The 18,494-nt window shown below is 40.5% G+C and overlaps 1 protein-coding gene across 2 annotated transcripts in view; it reads left to right on the top strand.

The window, feature by feature from the left end:
* The window catches only part of LOC120065284 (striatin-like), an 80,546-nt gene extending 76,823 nt beyond the window's left edge, over window positions 1-3,723 (top strand). For both annotated transcript variants that reach the window (XM_039016166.1, XM_039016158.1), the window contains exon 18: window positions 106-3,723. In XM_039016166.1, coding sequence (XP_038872094.1) covers window positions 106-275 — 170 coding nt within the window. In that variant the 3' untranslated portion in view covers window positions 276-3,723. The remainder of the gene's footprint in view (window positions 1-105) is intronic.
* The last annotated feature ends 14,771 nt before the right edge of the window (window positions 3,724-18,494 follow it).

The following is an 18,494-nucleotide window of genomic DNA, read 5'->3' as shown; positions in this document are numbered from 1 at the left end:
TCTCCCTCTAGCTCTCTTTCTTCCTCTCTCTCTACCTCCCTATTTCTTTATATTTTTGTTCCTGTTTCTTTATATTTTTGTTCTCACCATCCTCCGCCCTGTTAGGCCACGACTGCTCCATCCGCCTGTGGAACATGGAGAGCAAGACGTGCATCCAGGAATTCACAGCGCACCGCAAGAAGTCGGACGAGGCTATCCACGACGTGGCGTTCCACCCCACCAAGTGCTACATCGGCAGCGCCGGGGCCGACGCGCTCGCCAAGGTCTTCGTATGACCGCAAATCCCAATGGCTAACAGCTGCGTCCGGCTCGAAGGACCATCAAAAAGGGGACGAGTTGTGTTGTAACTGAAGGGAGAGATGGGAGTTGGAGCCCAACTCAAAGGCAGTGTGGAAGGAAATGTAGTGAGGTGGATGGGTAACTAGCCACTGGTGTCTGAGTCTTGACCAGTGGCAGTCGAGAGGGATGGTTAGACATCTGATGGTTTGAAGGCTGAAAGGGGTGAACGTGAGAGAGTTTTGAGAGAAAGAGGGCTGCTCTACCATCTTTCCACCCGGGCGGGCCTGGGTGCTACAGCCAAACCAGAAGGAGATGTGGTCAAACATCACAAAGACCAAGCGGATATCCAGGAAATTCTCAAGACCTGTACTCTCGTTTAGAAACATTGCGTTCGTTTCCTAACTAACAGAAACACAATACTCGTATTCTGCCCCCCCCCCCCCTCCCCGGCCACCCCTAAGACTGCCTGTGTCTTCAATGTCATCGTTTTCAAAGATTTCATGAAAATGTGCCTTTTTCGTCAGTCTTGCAGACAACGTTATTTTACAGTTTGTGTGCAAAGTAGGAGTGGGCAGGGTGTTCAACAACAAGTTATAATTTATTGTCCAACATAGTACTGGACATTGTCTATTCCATTTGATCCATAAAACTGAGTTTGAAAATAATTATATTTGCATCAGATGTACACAGCATATATACGGCTAGTGGTCAATAGTCACAGTACTGTTTAAATTATTGAACGAGTGAGTTGAGATCCACAATGCCCTCCAATCCACTGAAATATACAGTAGCGTGCAGAACTCGAGTGCCCCTGAATAAGAAAAATAGTAAATAAGTTTAAAGAAACCTGAAAGTCAGTTTGAAGTTGAAGTAAAGGCCATGAGCCTGCATTTCCTTGATGTGTGATTTATTATAGCCTTTTGTATATGTCAATGTGGTTTTGTATGTGATCACAAAGAATTGGACATGACTCCATTAATTCATCTCTAAAACAAGTAAAAATGTAGCTTTTTAAGTGGTGCCTATTGTCCATACTCTTGCTTTGTACCCTCTTGAAAAGCCAACCCCATGAAAATAATTGAATTGTGTGATGAAACTTTTCTAACTAAATTCCTACATATTAGCCCATATGAATCTGTCACCTAAGTGAGCAAGCCATCCTTGTATTCCAGCTTGCTTTGCTTCGGTGTTGAATCAGTGTTCAAATCCAAATTGCCTGTAAACAGCCAAAACACTGACTTACCCAGGCCACATCCTTTCTTCAACTTCATTTAGTTTCCAATTAAATTGTAAATGCTTTTATGCTCCAGCTTCAGCTCGCCTAGGTACAAGGAGTGCCTCTTTTGTTGTTTGGATGTTCCATTCTTCACATAAATAGGACAACAACATTGTAATATACTGTACCAACATAAGTAGAAGCGTTAACTCTTAACAAGATCTGTCCTGTGACACTTTGCTAGCGGTAGATTAATTACTCAAACTTTGTTTCACAATTTAACGGAATTGATTGATCAATGTTGTGGTTTGACCTAATTTGAATACATGCTGCTTTATCGTGTATTTATAGTTGAGCAACCAGACAAACTGCACTGAAAAATGGTTTGCAGTGAAACAATTTATTCATTTGATTTGTTTTTTTATTTGAGCTGTGTATTTATTTATGCCTCCGTGTCATTTAAGCCAAAAGAATCAACCAAGTATTGTCTTACAACGACAAGATGCTTCACAGAGAGCCTGCACATGTAAAGTTTCCTGCGACCGTTAAGTTGGCTCTTTCAGCTTATAATGCTAAGTTAGCTATTTTGCTAATGCTAAGTTAGCTATGGCTGCTAAGATAGTTTCTTCATAGATATCCTGCTTGCCCCTGTGCTGAGTTAGCCCCTTGGCTCCCATTTTTGACAGCAGAACTGACGTCTCTCAGTACTCAACTGCACACAAGCTACGCTCCTGTGTTTAGGCGATATGACCAGCTCTGGTCAGAAAGCAGGGTAAATGCTTTAGGTAATAACTGTTTGAAAATAGAATTTTGTCAAATTATTTTGAGCAATTACTAGTTTTTTATTTACTATACATGGTTGGTGAAAAAGGTAAATCCTTGTTAAATACAGGTAAATATTTTTTTAAAGAATATTTTCTGTTTTACTTGAACATTTAGGAGTTATTCCTTGGGATTTGTGTACTTTGTTTCTTTTGTAGTGGAATGGTTGGAGATTTGCCGGTCTTATCACAAGTTGTATGCCTTTGGTTGTGAGCACTACAGAACAAGACAGGTTTTTGTCATTTATTCTCAAAGTTGTCTCATCTGCAGTTGAACATGTCAGAGATTAGGATTTCGCTATCTACCAAATGCTTTGGTCTCTAAAATAAGGACTGTTGAATGACGAGGATGGATCAAAATCTGTGGGGAATTCGGTGTGCTTGCGTTGTACAAAGATATTTTTTCCTTTTAATTTTTCTTTGGTGTCAGGTAATTTTAGACAATGTAAGGGAGCGAACAAAAAACGTGTACAGTTTTAAAGTATATTAAAAAAAAAAAAAAAATTATTAACACAGTATATTGAGTGGCTAAACATGGTGATGTGAAATGGAGTCCGTATGTATGGTGCGCTTGTCGTGGTAAACGTACAGTAGTCTCATCACAACACTGAGTAGTTGAACAAAAGAGGAGTAGGTATATGGCCCCCTGCTGCTCACAATGTGGAAGAACCATATTTCACCAGGTTGGCTCACATTTCATGTCTTTTAATGGGCTGTATGTCCATTTGAATGACAGAATAGTGAGGGCTGACCATAAACTAGTGTTTTTTTTGTTGTGTGTTTTTGGTCGTGGAGAACCACTTTAAATACTAGTTTTCTCCAAACCAGTTTGATTGAGCTGTCGTTTTTGAGACCTGTTAGTTCGCTGTGTGTCCATCAAGACTGCATACGATCCTCAATTGGAATAATAATAACCAAGCAAACAGTGGTCCTCCAGAACCAGGAGTCGGACAAGAGCTAGGCTTTGAACAAATAATTATCGTGTTGTTATAGGCAGTGTAAAAGCAGAATGCTCTAGTCTAAGTGACTCATAGATATGCGTCTAAAATTCACTTGTCCGTTCTGAGCAGCAGGGGGTGTTGCTTACAAGCACTACAAAGTGTATGAAAAGAGATCACACAAAACAAAGAACATATTAATAACCAATGGGAAAACAAACACAAAGCATTGGGCGAAGCCAAGTTTGCCTGTTGTACATCAAAAGTAATTCCCCTTTTAACCTCCAGTTGTATTGAGAATTATTTTAAGATGTGAATTTGATAAATATGCTAACTGGACTGTACATACAGTACATATAATTATTGTCATTTATAGTTTATTCTTTTTTCATGATCTATTGTATTTTTTCTCAGATGGGAGATTGACAGATTTATCAATAACAACAATAAAGGAATATGTTGTATATCATACTGGTAATGTAGTATTTGTTTCCCACCTTTAGAATAATGTCTTTCATTGCTTCAACATTCACACATTTTCCATTCAAGTGTATACTATAGTGTACCTATAGGAACATATATTTGTATTTGATTAATACTTTAAGTACCCCATATTACATATTAATTGTAATCCAATAGTAATGTTTATACCATGCAAAAGTCCTAACAATAAGACTTTTCAAAACGTGTTTTATGTTAACATGTATATTATTTAAATACATATAGAGCTGGTATGTATGTAAGTACCATTTGTTGACGATGTAGTACTTCTCCCAGTGTGTAAGAGAACACACACACCAGAACGATGGTCAGCCGAGCGAAGTAGTAGGCCGTTCCATCAATTACTTCCGCCGTGGGGTCATAGGGAGCAGTGCCTGTTTTCTTTGCCAATTTAACATGTAGAATCGTTGGAAAATGACCAGAAAATGCTACCTGATATTCTGGTCAGAGGCACTCTGTTGTACTCTCAGCTGACTGTCGTTTTGGTGTGTTCTACTTAAGGGTTCAGTTCTGGGGCTGTGAGTTGAACTCTTGACAGATGTTGTGTACGATAGTGGGCACCAGCTTATGGAGGTCATCAAAGTCCTCCATGAAGAACGAGTGCTCCTTGACTGGCTCACTGGCTATGTCTTCTAGCTGCTCCTGGGAAGTACAAGCAAGAGCAATGGAGTAGGCAATTATACCTGTTTACACACACACACACACACCAAATATCAGTTTCTTGCTCCATTCAAATACTTACATTCAAATGAACCCTTTCTACATCAAGGTAGTCTCTGATGTGATTAAATGGATGAAAGCAATAATGTGGAAAGTGAAACCTTGCTTTCATTCACTCAAGTCACCCAAATGGTACCTTAAAAATGAAGGAGAGGTGTATTTTCAGTCTTCAAATGTGGCCTCTGCCCTGCTACAATTCTTTTCCACCCCCCATTGTTCCCTTTTAGCCAATCAGCTCTTGAAACCTCCCTCCCCACCTTACTTACCTAACTGTTGAGTGGCCAGAGCAGGGGACCTGACGTCGTCATATGAACTACTATGACCTTCTGCTTACTCCTGTTCGGTTGGCTGGAAACTTCCCGGGTGGTGAACGCAATGGCCACCCCTGTGCTAGTCCCCCCGCTCCAGTAGCTTATCCCCAAAATGGCGTCCAACAGCTCCTCCTTTCCACCATATTCCCCAAGGGATATCTCCAACCTCTGCTCATATGTGTACTGCACTAGCGCCACGTGTCCATGGTGGAGATGTCGAACGTCGACGTAACATTGGCGACAAACTTGAGTAGGGTGGCGAAGTGGACGGTGCCCATACTGCAGGAGCCATCCAATAGGAAGATGAGGTCATGGGCATTTGAGGCAGGTGGCGCTACACACCAGGCGGGGCATGGAACACGCGTTCCATCAGGGGCAGTACGGGGGAGAGTAAGGAGAACCAACTGGCAAAGGGCAGGGAGAAGAAGACGCCGGCCCCACACACCACCTGAGGAAGGGAGAAGAGATGAAGGAGAAGACGAAGGAGGTTGTCAATGTGTTTAACTGATGTTTCAAATCAGGAACTGAAAGATTCCTCATCAAAAAGATTGGAAAATTGTCCAATACACAATGACGACACAACAGTGGTAGGCCTGATCACCGACAACGATGAGACAGCCTATAGGGAGGAGGTCAGAGACCTGGCCGTGTGGTTCCAGGACAACAACCTCTCCTTCAACATGATCAAGACAAAGGAGATGATTGTGGACTACAGGAAAAGGAGGGCAGAGCACGCCCCGGTTCACATCGACGGGGCTGTAGTGGAGCAGGTCGAGAGTTTCAAGTTCCTTGGTGTCCACATCACCAACAAACTATCATGGTTCAAACACACCAAGAAAGTTGTGAAGAGGGCACGACAACACCTTTTCCCCCTCAGGAGACTGAAAAGATTTGGCATGGGTCCCCAGATCCTCAAAGTTCTACAGCTGCACCATTGAGAGCATCCTGATCGGTTGCATCACGGCCTGGTATGGCAACTGCTCGGCATCCGACCGTAAGGCGCTACAGAGGGTAGTGCGTACAGCCCAGTACATCTCTGGGCCAAGCTTCCTGCCATCCAGGACTTATATACTAGGCGTGTCAGAGGAAGGCCCAAACAATTGTCAAAGACTCCAGTAACCTTAGTCATAGACTGTTCTCTCTGTTACCGCACGGCAAGCACTACCAGAGCCAAGTCTTTTCCCTCCCATTTCTCTGTTTAATGCGGCTGCATATCCTGGAGAGGCAACAAAAAAAATTAAACACAGTACTGTGAAGTGATGAGCTTGAAGACAATTAAACTCCCGGCTTGGTTTCACTCATGGATTTTAATGAGTATATGTGAATTATATGAATTTTAAGTAGATCTACAATACAATTTTATGTACATTTATTTTGATTGTCGTTTTTCAATGTGTTGTTTTTCAATGTGTTTTTAAGCGATTTCGATGGAGATTCTCATGTGCGTTTTTTTTTTTTTTAAATAGATGCAGATGAAGGAAGTCTCTTTGTTTAGATTAAGGCTGCTATTTAATCAAAGGTTTCTCGGGGAAGTCAACCATCTTTGTTTCAAAAAGTAAACAAAGTTTCAAAGTTTTACACAAATCTTGAAAGGCATTCTTGCAAGAGACTTATTGTGTCTAATCCCTGGAAACCCATCCCACCCAAACCATACTATTCATGTTCTTTTTCTAAATTGCAATGAGTCAACCTTGCCTGCCTGCCATCCTGTTGCACACAAACTTGATAAAGCCTTGAGGCTTATTTCCATTATCTTTTTACATGTGTAGTGTTCCTCTGGCTGGAGCAGCTTTATATCTATTTTTTAATTGTCAAATAAGTCATTTAAATTCGTGTGTGGCAACTCACCCACATTGGAATGACCCCCTTTTTGGATGATACGCTCTACACAGGTCCTTATATTTCTATGTATTTATTTAACTAGGCAAGTCTGTTAAGAACAAATTCTTATTTACATTGACGGCCTACACTGGCCAAACCCGGACGACGCTGGGCCAATTGTGCGCCGCCCTATGGGACTCCAAATCACGGCCGGTTGTGATGCAGCCTGGATTCGAACCAGGGTGTCCGTAGTGACGCCTCAAACACTGAAATGCAGTGTCTGGCAAAAGTGTCCCACTCGGGAGCCAGATCTTAAGAACCCTGGGGTTGAGATTGGCCTTCAGTCCAAACTATCACTGGGAAAAACACACCTGTACTGTATTTGAACCGAGTTAATAATGCCTACCTATAGTAATGAGTCAATTCAAATATGAGGTCTTACATTGCAAGGTGGCTGAGTGTGTTAGACCATGGTGCTGGCAACACCAGGGTGTTATTGAAGAAATGGGTCACTGTCAGTGTTGATAGATATATTAACATTTCATTCATTTAGCACACGCCCGTATCCAGAGCGACTGGATGTGTGTACATTTTTCATACTGGTCCCCCGTGGGAATCAAACCCACAACCCTGGCATTGCAAGCGCCATGCTCTACCAACTGAGCCACACGGGACCACAGCTCTGTGAGTTGCTTTGTTTGCATGCACGCATGTCCTAATAACCATTTCAAATATCTTGTTCGGACATTTCTCTTGTTCTCTTCTAGTTGAGGGGGAAAAGGGATGCAGCGCAGTTACGTCTGACAACATGTATTATCTCTCCTCCCCCTCTCTCCATCATTATCCATCACTCAATCTGTCAAAAATGTCTCTCTCAGGATGTTCATTAAGCATGATGGTGAAGGAGGAGGCCCGGAGTGTGTTCCAAATGGCACACTTCCCTATGTAGTGCTCTACTATTGACCAGGGCCCATAGGGCTCTGTTTTAAGTCTGTTTGACAGCCCTAAGGGGGGCAGTGCTGTACAGATGACGAGTGGTTTGTAGACTACATGGCAGCATCTCACCATAGTCCATTTTCAGTTAGCTTTTTTAAATGTATTTTTATTTCACCTTTATTTAACCAGGTAGGCTAGGTGAGAACAAGTTCTCATTTACAATTGCGACCTGGCCAAGATAAAGCAAAGCTGTTCGACACGTACAACAACACAGAGTTACAGCTTTGACATGTTGACACCCAATCTAAGCCTAGGAGATGGATGAGTGGCCTAGTGTGCTTCCCAAAAGCACCCTATTCACTACATAGTGCACTTACTTTTGACCAGAGCACATGGTCAAAAGCAGTGCACTAAGGTTATGTAAGGAATAGGGTGCCATTTGGGAAGCATTAGTAGTGCCCATGTGCCAACTAGCACTACCTCTTTCGATCTTTCTTCTGCCCCATCTTACTCTGTTCTTTTCCTGTCCTCCTTTCTCCAACCGCTATAGCAATCGCCCGTTCTGTCCTCTATCCCAGTATTTTGTTTTTCCTTTCTGCCCATCAGACTCCACTTCTTTCTTATACCTCATAAAGGTAATATGTTTATACTGTACTTATAACAGTGGCTAGTTAGATATATCCGTTTAGAGTTCAAAATACTGCTTGTAATCAGCACAGTGGGTGGGGGAACAAAGAATATTTTGAGATACTTAACATTTCTCTCTATAGATGCCACTATGACTTATACCTGCAGCCTAATACTGTAGTAATTATGGTGATTGCAGCACTGTAATCGAGTTCAGTTGTGCGAAGCTGGGTATTTCAGTTACCCGTACTGAACGACTCCCATTATGGCTCCGCTCCGGGCACGCCCACATTGATAACCCGTAACACCTCGACCAGGAAGTATTTCTGAATCTGAAAGCGCCGCCTGCCCACGTTCGCGCTGCCGTCAATCAGAAAGGCGATGTCCACCATGCAGCCTGGAGACAACCCAAGGTCAAGTCATTTTACCCATAAACAAATGACAACATTTAATATACATTTATTTTTAAATATAAGGTTTAACAACAGTCTGCTTACGTCATTTAACCCCTAACAACAATAGTCTGTTTACGTCAATGACAGTAGTCAGGGTCACGTTTAATAAGCTCTAAACTGGAGCAAATGTACCCAAAGAAACATGTTATTACCTGAATTTCTTCAACAAAAATGCTATTTAAAAACATTTGTGACTAATGAGCTTGACTTCGGTAAAACAGATTGCTTTTTCCCCTAATAGAAAGACTTTATCACACGAGATGACGTTCATGTGTACCTACTTGGGTCACCTTTAGGAATAACCTCAGGAATAACCTCAGGACCTTGATCTTGTGAGAGGACACCTAAGAGAATTAAAAGTTAGATTTACTGTTGTAATACATACAGTAGCTTCCGTTCAGCAAGTTGATCCTACATTGATCATCAATTTGAGTGGAAATATATTTTTGTGCATATGGAACATTTCTGGGATCTTTTATTTCAGCTCATGAAACACGGGCCCAACACTTTGCGTGTTGCGTTCATATTTTTGTTCAGTGTAGTAAATCCACAATACTAACTTCATTGACAGAGTGAAAAGAAGGAAGCTTGTACAGAATGCAAATATTCCAAAACGCATCCTGTTTGCAACAAGGCACTACATTTACATTTTAGTCATTTAGCAGACGCTCTTATCCAGAGCGACTTACAGTAGAGTGCATACATTTTATTACATTTTTACACACACAAGGATATCCCTACCGGCCAAACCCTCCCTAACCCGGACGACGCTATGCCAATTGTGCGTCGCCCCACGGACCTCCCGGTTGCGGCCGGCTGCGACAGAGCCTGGGCGCGAACCCAGCCCAGGCTGGGCGCGAACCCAGAGACTCTGGTGGCGCAGCTAGCACTGCGATGCAGTGCCCTAGACCACTGCGCCACCCGGGAGGCCAACACTGCAAAAAATATGGGAAAGCAATTGACTTTTTGTCCTGAATAGAAAGTATTATGTTTGTGGCAAATCCAATACAACACACTACTGTGTACCACTCTCCATATTTTCAAGTATACAGTTGGAGTCAGAAGTTTACATACACCTTAGCCAAATACATTTAAACTCAGTTTTTCAGAATTCCTGACATGTAATCCTGTCTTAGGTCAGTTAGGATCACCACTTTGTTTTAAGAATGTGAAATGTCAGAATAATAGTAGAGAGAATGATTTATTTCAGCTTGTATTTCTTTCATCACATTCCCAGTGGGTCAGAAGTTTACATACACTCAATTACTATTTGGTAGCATTGCCTTTAAATTGTTTAACTTGGGTCAAAAGTTTTGGCCTTCCACAAGCTTCCCGCAATAAGTTGGGTGAATTTTGGCCCATTCCTCCTGACAGAGCTGGTGTAACTGAGTCAGGTTTGTAGGCCTCCTTGCTCGCACACCCTTGTTCAGTTCTGCCCACAAATTTTCTATGGGATTGAGGTCAGGGCTTTGTGATGGCCACTCCAATACCTTGACTTTGTTGTCCTTAAGCCATTTTGCCACAACTTTGGAAGTATGCTTGGGGTCATTGTCCATCTATTTTGTGAGTGCACCAGTCCCTCCTGCAGCAAAGCACCCCCACAACATGATGCTGCCACCCCCGTGCTTCACGGTTGGGATGGTGTTCTTCGGCTTGCAAGCTTCACCCTTTTTCCTCCAAACATAACGATGGTCAATATGGCCAAACAGTTCCATTTTTGTTTCATCAGACCAGAGGACATTTCTCCAAAAAGTACAATCTTTGTCCCCATGTGCAGTTGCAACCCGTAGTCTGGCTTTTTTATGGCGGTTTTGGAGCAGTGGCTTCTTCCTTGCTGAGCGGCCTTTCAGGTTATGTCGATACAGGACTCGTTTTACTGTGGATATACAGTGGGGAGAACAAACAAATACACTGCCGATTTTGCAGGTTTTCCTACTTACAAAGCATGTAGAGGTCTGTAATTTTTATCATAGGTACACTTCAACTGTGAGAGATGGAATCTAAAACTAAAATCCAGAAAATCATTTTGTAATTAAGTAATTAATTTGCATAGGAAAACTTGGTTCAGTCTGCTTTTCACCGGACACAGGTAGATGGGTTCACTTTTCAGCAGGACAATAACCTAAAACACAAGGCCAAATCTACACTGGAGTTGCTTACCAAGAAGACAGTGAATGTTCCTGAGTGGCCCAGTTACAGTTTTCACCTAAATCTTCTTGATAATCTATGGCAAGACCGGAGATTGGTTGTCAAGTAATGATCAACAACCATTTTGATAGAGCTTGTGGAATAACAAAATAAAAAGACGGCCAGCATCCCAGAGTCGCCTCTTCACTGTTGACGTTGAGACTGGTGTTTTGCAAGTACTATTTAATGAAGCTGCCAGTTGAGGACTTGTGAGGCATCTGTTTCTCAAACTAGGTACTGATGTACTTGTCCGCTTCTCAGTTGTGCACCGGGGCCTCCTACTCCTCTTTCTATTCTGGTTAGAGTCAGTTTGCACTGTTCTGTGAAGGGAGTAGTGCACAGCGTTGTACGAGATCTTAAGTTTCTTGGCAATTTCTCGCATGGAATAGCCTTCATTTCTCAGAACAAGAATAGACTGACGAGTTTCAGAAGAAAGGTCTTTGTTTCTGGCCATTTTTAGCCTGTAATCGAACTCACAAATGCTGATGCATCAGATACTCAACTAGTCTAAAGAAGGCCAGTTTTATTGCTTCTTTAATCAGGACACATGTTTTCAGCTGTGCTAACATAATTGCAAAAGGGTTTACTAATGATCAATTAGCCTTTTAAAATGATAAACTTGGATTAGCTAACACAACGTGCCATTGGAACACAGGAGTGATGGTTGCTGATAGTGGGCCTCAACATAGGCGTACAGATATTCCATTAAAAATCAGCCTTTTCCAGCTAGAATAGTCATTTACAACATTAACAATGTCTACACTGTATTTTTGATCAATTTGATGTTATTTTAATGGACAGAAAATGTGCTTTTCTTTCCAAAACAAGGACATTTCTAAGTGATCCCAAACTTTTGCACGGTTGTGTACATTACTCTTACAGAATTTCCACGTGGGCGAGGATTTTGGAAATGTAATCAAAGCCTATTGGATGATAACTTGTTTTTAACTAGGACAGAAGAATTTATAACTGACCTTTTCCGTCATAACATACAGTAGGTACAGCAGATCCCCTTATTGTATGGGACACTTTTAAATGTGCCTTTAGAGGCCATGCAATTCAGTACTCATCTCTAAAACAAAGCAATTCCGGTCAAAAGAGTCCATATTAACAAAGGAAATGGAAGGACTAACAGAACAGATAGCAATAAAAACTACCCTACTCAGAATAATTTAGATGAAAAAAAAAAAAGAAATTGAGGGACCTATTCAAAAAAGATCAAGTGTAATCTATTATAAGAAATAATGCGAACTCGATGGAAGTGGGGAAAAATGCTCCAAATATTATTTTGAATCTTCAACATAGAAATGCAACCAAAAATAATTTACCGAAATTTGTTAGAACTTATGGAGTCATCCATGATTCACCAAACGATATTATGAAAGAGGAGGCAAAGTACTTTAAGCATATGTTTTTGTTTGTCTCCATCTCCACTAACCGAAGTTATTTGTATGGATTAAAAAAATAATAAGAATGTAAAATTAACAGCTGTACAGAAAGATTCATGTGAAGGCCAAATTACAGAGGAGGAACAATTTGATGCATTTAAAGCATTTAAGTCTGGGGAAAACTCCAGGGCTGGATGGCATACTGGTGGAAGTATACTAAACCTTTTTGATATGCTCAGAGGACCGTTATTAGCATGTTTCAACCACTCCAATAAAAATGGTAGATTATCAGATACTCAACAAGGTCTGATTTCCTTATTACTGAAACAGGATCCAAGTGCTAAATATAAAGATCCAGTCCATTTCAAAAACTGGAGGCCCCTTACACTTCAGTGTTGTGATGCAAAAAAATAAATGCAAAGCGCAAAGAATTTAAAATATATTGTCGGTTATTATTCATCCTAATCAGAAAGGTTTTTTACATGGACAATACAGTGGAGATAATATAAGACAAGTACTGAACACAATGAAAGATCTGGGAAACCAGGCATGTTACTCACAGCTCACTTTGAAAAGGCGTTTGATTAAGTACGACTGGAATTTATATACACTACCGGTCTAAAGTTTTAGAACATCTACTCATTCAAGGGTTTTTCTTCATTTTTTTACGTTGCAGAATTATAGTGAAGACTTCAAAACTACTAAACAACACATATGGAGTCATGTAGTAACCAAAAAATTGTTAAAGAAATCAAAATATATTTTATATTTGAGATTCTTCAAATAGCCACCCTTTGCCTTGATAACAGCTTTGCTCACTCTTGGCATTCTCGCAACCAGATTCACCTAGAATGCTTTTCCAACAGTCTTGAAGGTGTTCCCACATATGCTGAGCACTTGTTGGCTGCTTTTCCTTCACTCTGCGGTCCGACTCATCCCAAATCATCTCAATTTGGTTGAGGTTGGGGTATTGTGGAGGCCAGGTCGTCTGATGCAGCACTCCATCACTCTCATTCTTGGTAAAATATCCCTTACACAGTGTGTTGGGTCATTGTCCTGTTGAAAAACAAATGATAGTCCCACTAAGCCCAAACCAGATGGGATGGCGTATCGTTGCAGAATGCTGTGGTAGTCATGCTGGTTAAGTGTGCCTTGAATACTAAATAAATCACAGACAGTGTCACCAGCAAAGCACCCCCACACCATAACACCACCTCCTCCATGCTTTATGGTGGGAAATACACATGTGGAGATCATCCGTTCACCCACACCGCGTCTCACAAAGACACGGCGGTTGGAACCAAAAATCTCCAATTTGGACTCCAGACCAAAAGACACATTTCCACAAGTCTTTCTTTGAAGCAATTCGACCATGAAGGCCTGATTCACATGGTCTCATCTGAACAGTTGATGTTAAGATGTGTCTGCTACTTGAACTCTGTGAAGCATTTATTTTGGCTGCAATTTCCTGCAATCTGAAATATATTTTCATTTGTTTACCACTTTTTTGGTTACTACATGATTTCATATGTGTTATTTCAAAGATTTGATGTCTTCACTGTTATTCTACAGTGTGGAAAATAGTAAAATAAAGAAAAACCCTTGAATGAGTAGCTGTTCTAAAACTTTTGTGTATATTTTGGAAAATCTTTTATAAAATAGGTTAAAGTTATGTATGGTAACCCTAGGTAGTAAAATACAAAAAATTGTCTAATTCTCAGAAAGTGTTAAACTGTCAAGAGGAGTAGAACAAGGTTGTCCACTATCGGCATATCTATTTATTATGGGCATCGAAATGTTAGCTATTAAAATCAGATCCAACAATAATATCAAGGGGTTAGAAACCCAGGGCTTAAAAACAAAGGTGTCATTGTATGCTGATTATTCTTGTTTTCTTTTAAATCCACAATTTGAATCCCTCCACAGGTTTATAGAATAGCTAGATACTTTTTCTAACCTCTCTGGATTACATCCAAATTATGGTAAGTGTACTATATTACTTATTGGATCTAAAAAGAAAATACAACTTTAACATTACCGAGTAGTTTACCAATAAAATGGTATGACAGTGATGTGGACATACTCTGCAGAGGTGTGGACTTGAGTCACATGACTTGGACTTGAGTCAGACTTAAGTCACAAATATGAATAATTGCAACTCGACTTTGACTTGAACACCAATGACTCGTGACTTAACTTTGACTTGAGCCTTTTGACTCGACCTGACTTGATACCCTCCCGAAGCCCAAATATTTAAAATGATGCAGCGCATCAACTCTTCATTTAACGGATTACAGTTTGAATCTTATTATTTTTGGATATAAAGACAACTCTGTATCAACAAAAAAACAGATTGTAACTTGCAAAACATGCTGGAAGGAAATTACAGATGGATGTGCAACAATTTCCAACTTTGTTCGACATTTGAAGCTGCACAAAGAACGGTAAGTCGTGGCTAATATAGCCGACAGCTATATATTTTATTACTTTACTAGTGTATCATGTAGGCTAGAGTAATGTTAAATCAATGAGCCTCCACACAGTCAGTCAGTGCGGGAACATGATCATTGCACCCAAGATTGAGCTACAACTGGCTAGGCAGTTGGTAGCCTAAATCCTGCCTGATGTTACTGCTGTTCCTTAAACCATTTACATATGTTAGCCTACTGTAACCACACAGAGAGAGAGTGTGTTTGTGTGTGTGTACAAGACTACATCGCCCGATTGCACCCCATAGCGATCCTCGATAGTCGATCACTATTGGGGGGAGTCTTTCTCATGGCTACCCATGTATTTACATGGAAATATAACGTTCATTTGGAAAGTAATAAATATATAGATATTTTTAAAAGCATTCATGATTTGCGTAAATGTAATCTATTACTCTTGTTAAAAATATGAAATGGTATTACATTTAGTGAAGAGCACATTATGACTTGTTTAGGACTCGAAACTTGACTTGGTACTTGACGGTCTTGACTTGGGACTTGAGTGCTAAGACTTGAGACTTACTTGTAAAACAATGACTTGGTCCCACCTCTGATACTCAGTATACATATCCCGAAATAAATAAATTATCTCGCTGCAATACATTTTAATATAAAGTCAGCAAAAATAGATAAGATCTTGCTACCATGGAAAGGAAAATGCCTGTCTATTCGTGGAAAAATCACCATGAATAACTCGTTAGTCATATCCCAGTTTACCTATTTGTGAACGGTCTTGCCTACACGTAGCGACCTGCTTTTTAAATTATATGAGCAAAAAATATTAAATTTTATTTGGAACAGCAAGCCAGACAAAATTAAACGGGCCAATTAAAATAATGAATGTGAATTTGGAGGGCTGAAATGATTAAATATTAAAGCATTATACCGCTCACTAAAGGCGTCAGTCATACAAAAGTTATACTTAAATCCAAACTTGTTGTCTAGCAGATTAGTAAGAATGTCTGACCTTATGTTCAAGAATGGCTTTTTCCATTTTTTCAGATTACAACCTCTCACTTTCGGTTCTTTGAAAATGAAATAATTACCAAAATATTTTTAAAACAAGCCATAGAAAGTTGGTTGCAATTTCAGTTTAATCCACCAATGTCAATGGAATATTTGTGAGTAAACTTGCGTTATGCACTTGGAGGTTTTAGGTCCATAATGAACATGTATAATGACTGTTTACATGTGTTGGAAATAAATAAAATGTACACATTACTGTTGTTGTCACTGAGTTTTAAGGTGAATTCCACTATAATCATATGCCGTGTGTGAAATATGTTGATTTATAGCCAAGGTGGCAGCGGCGCTTCACCTAAAAGGCTAAGTAACAGCTGGTTACTGTACAACCCTTCAATATCAGCCCTATTTTTCTTCTCTCCAATAGAAGTTAAACAGGTTGATCCCCTGCCTCAACTCCCACTGAACCCCCAACAGATCAGGCTAAATTCAATTCAACCGGCCGCATTCGGTTCAAAGCTCTCTGTGTGTGTGCTCCTGTAATCTGTAATGAATGGTGATGGTAGAGATTAAAAGGGTAATGTGATTTCTTGAAGGACACCTACAGACACAAACAGAGCTGAGGACTGTCCTGTACATCACCACTGCAGAGTTGAAAGCGGTTTGGAACCTCTTCAGTTGAACCTACATGTGGGCACGGTTGGAGAAAGAACACGTCACGACGACTCACGACGCCAGTGATGTAATATCCCCAAAGAAACAATCTTCATTTAACCGTCTAGACTAGTAAACTGTTTGTTGTAGACACTACAGCATGCTCCAATATCAGGCTAAAGAATCCCTGAAGACCCGAGGAGGACTGAAGTCTGCTTTCATTCTATTGAATTGTGGCATAAAGTCTATGCAGGTTTACGTACATTGTGTGTGTACACGATTGGAAAGTTTTGAAGAATTGCAGTAATGACCACTCTTATTTACCAATCTGAGGAATCACAGGAAGCAGGAACAGTCTCGTGGGTCAACAGGGTGTTTTGACAGGGTTCAAATTACAGAGGTGGCCAGTTGTGTGGCCACACCCATAAGCATTGATATGAATATGGGCACCTCATGATCGTTAGAAAATAATATACAGTATATCACAAAAGTGAGTACACCCCTCACATTTGTATAAATATATGAGTATATCTTTTCATGTGACAACACTGAAGAAATGACACTTTGCTACAATGTAAAGTAGTGAGTGTACAGCTTGTATAACAGTGTAAATTTGCTGTCCCCTCAAAATAACTCAACACACAGCCATTAATGTCTAAACCGCTGGCAACAAAAGTGAGTACACCCCTAAGTGAAAATGTCCACGTTGTGATCAAGGCACTGTTGGGAATGAGACCCTGGCCTCAATGGGTTTTCCCTGAATAATTAAAGAATAATAACAACAAAAATAGGCATACCACATCATTCCTTTGTCAAAGTAAAGACGTATGAGTTCATGTTTTTCTGTCTGTCAAGACATGTAGACCTGTATCTTTTTCATAAGAAGGGCTATTAAAGCAGATCACGCTGGAAATCCCCATGTTGAGTTCACCAGATTCAAAAACACACTGGAATGTTTACTTTATCCAATGAGTTAACACAGGCCTAACAGCAGCCTTATTATATGGGGGTGTTCCTTTAAAAAGGAAAAACAGGAAAAGCACTAACAGCAGGCTATGCTTTCACAGGGCAGCTCAAGTCCACACTTGTCTTACAAGACCTTGATCGTGACTCTCAGTTCCATTTCATTACACATAAGAGTCATTGGACGAAGGCGTCTCCTGTACGGGGGAGTTTTGCTTGCGGTAAGGTTTTGGAAGCATAAGGACCTTAATCTTTCATATCTGCGAGAAATAATCAAAAGAATGATACATTGACACCCACCTTTATAGGGTTAGAGTTAGTGTTCCCACACGGCCATACTGAATATATTGTACATGTTACAGCGCGTGGTTACGGAAGACATGCGGAATTAGCTATCTAGCATGCGCCAAACACCTGCGCAAAGAGGCCGCCAGAAATGTTTTGTCACTGAAAAATACTATCGGCTGCAACTGTGATAAAGCCAGGTTAAAACAGTGTACAGTTGCTGTTTATTTTGCATTTATATGTGATATGAAAGTAAAGGGTTTTATGTTTCTAGAACCGTACCTCAATTTAAAACCGATTCATGTTTAGATGGAGTATTTGGCTGTTTTGGTTGTGTAATAAATACCATTTAAAATAACACAAGCATATTGCTATTACATTGTTATAACTAACTTCTTTCTAAGCAGGGTTTCTCACACACTTATAAACAGATACAGAGACAGACACACACACACCCAAGGACAGAGGGCTGACGTAAACCTTTCATAAACACTGATAAGGAAAGGCTTTGATCAAAAGAGTGCTTGGGTCCGCATTTCACGAAATAATGAGACACACACACATAACCAAGGACAGAGGGCTGACTACGCACACACAAAATCTCCTGCTTAGCTGAACATTTGATAACAAAGAACTTTTGCTATAAGACTCAGAAGGATGACGCCCAGCTCATCAGGACCAATCTGAGAAGACAACAACCTGTCCAGAACCAACCAAAGGACCAGAACTTCCAGACTCAACCTACTTTCTGTGTTGTATAAAATGTCTATGCATTTCTGTTATCTGGGCTTTTTCTGGAGGTTCTCTATGAGCCGAAGGAACGAGACCATATACGCTTGTACCAGATATCTTCACTCTGAATAAAACTGTCACTTGTCATACAATTTACCACCTTGTCTGAATCGATCCTTGACCGGCTCGCCCTTCTCCATATCCAATT

The sequence above is a fragment of the Salvelinus namaycush genome, chromosome 2 (genome assembly GCF_016432855.1).
Source record: "Salvelinus namaycush isolate Seneca chromosome 2, SaNama_1.0, whole genome shotgun sequence".
Taxonomy (NCBI): Eukaryota; Metazoa; Chordata; class Actinopteri; order Salmoniformes; family Salmonidae; genus Salvelinus; species Salvelinus namaycush.
This window is presented reverse-complemented; position numbering and strand designations above follow the sequence as displayed.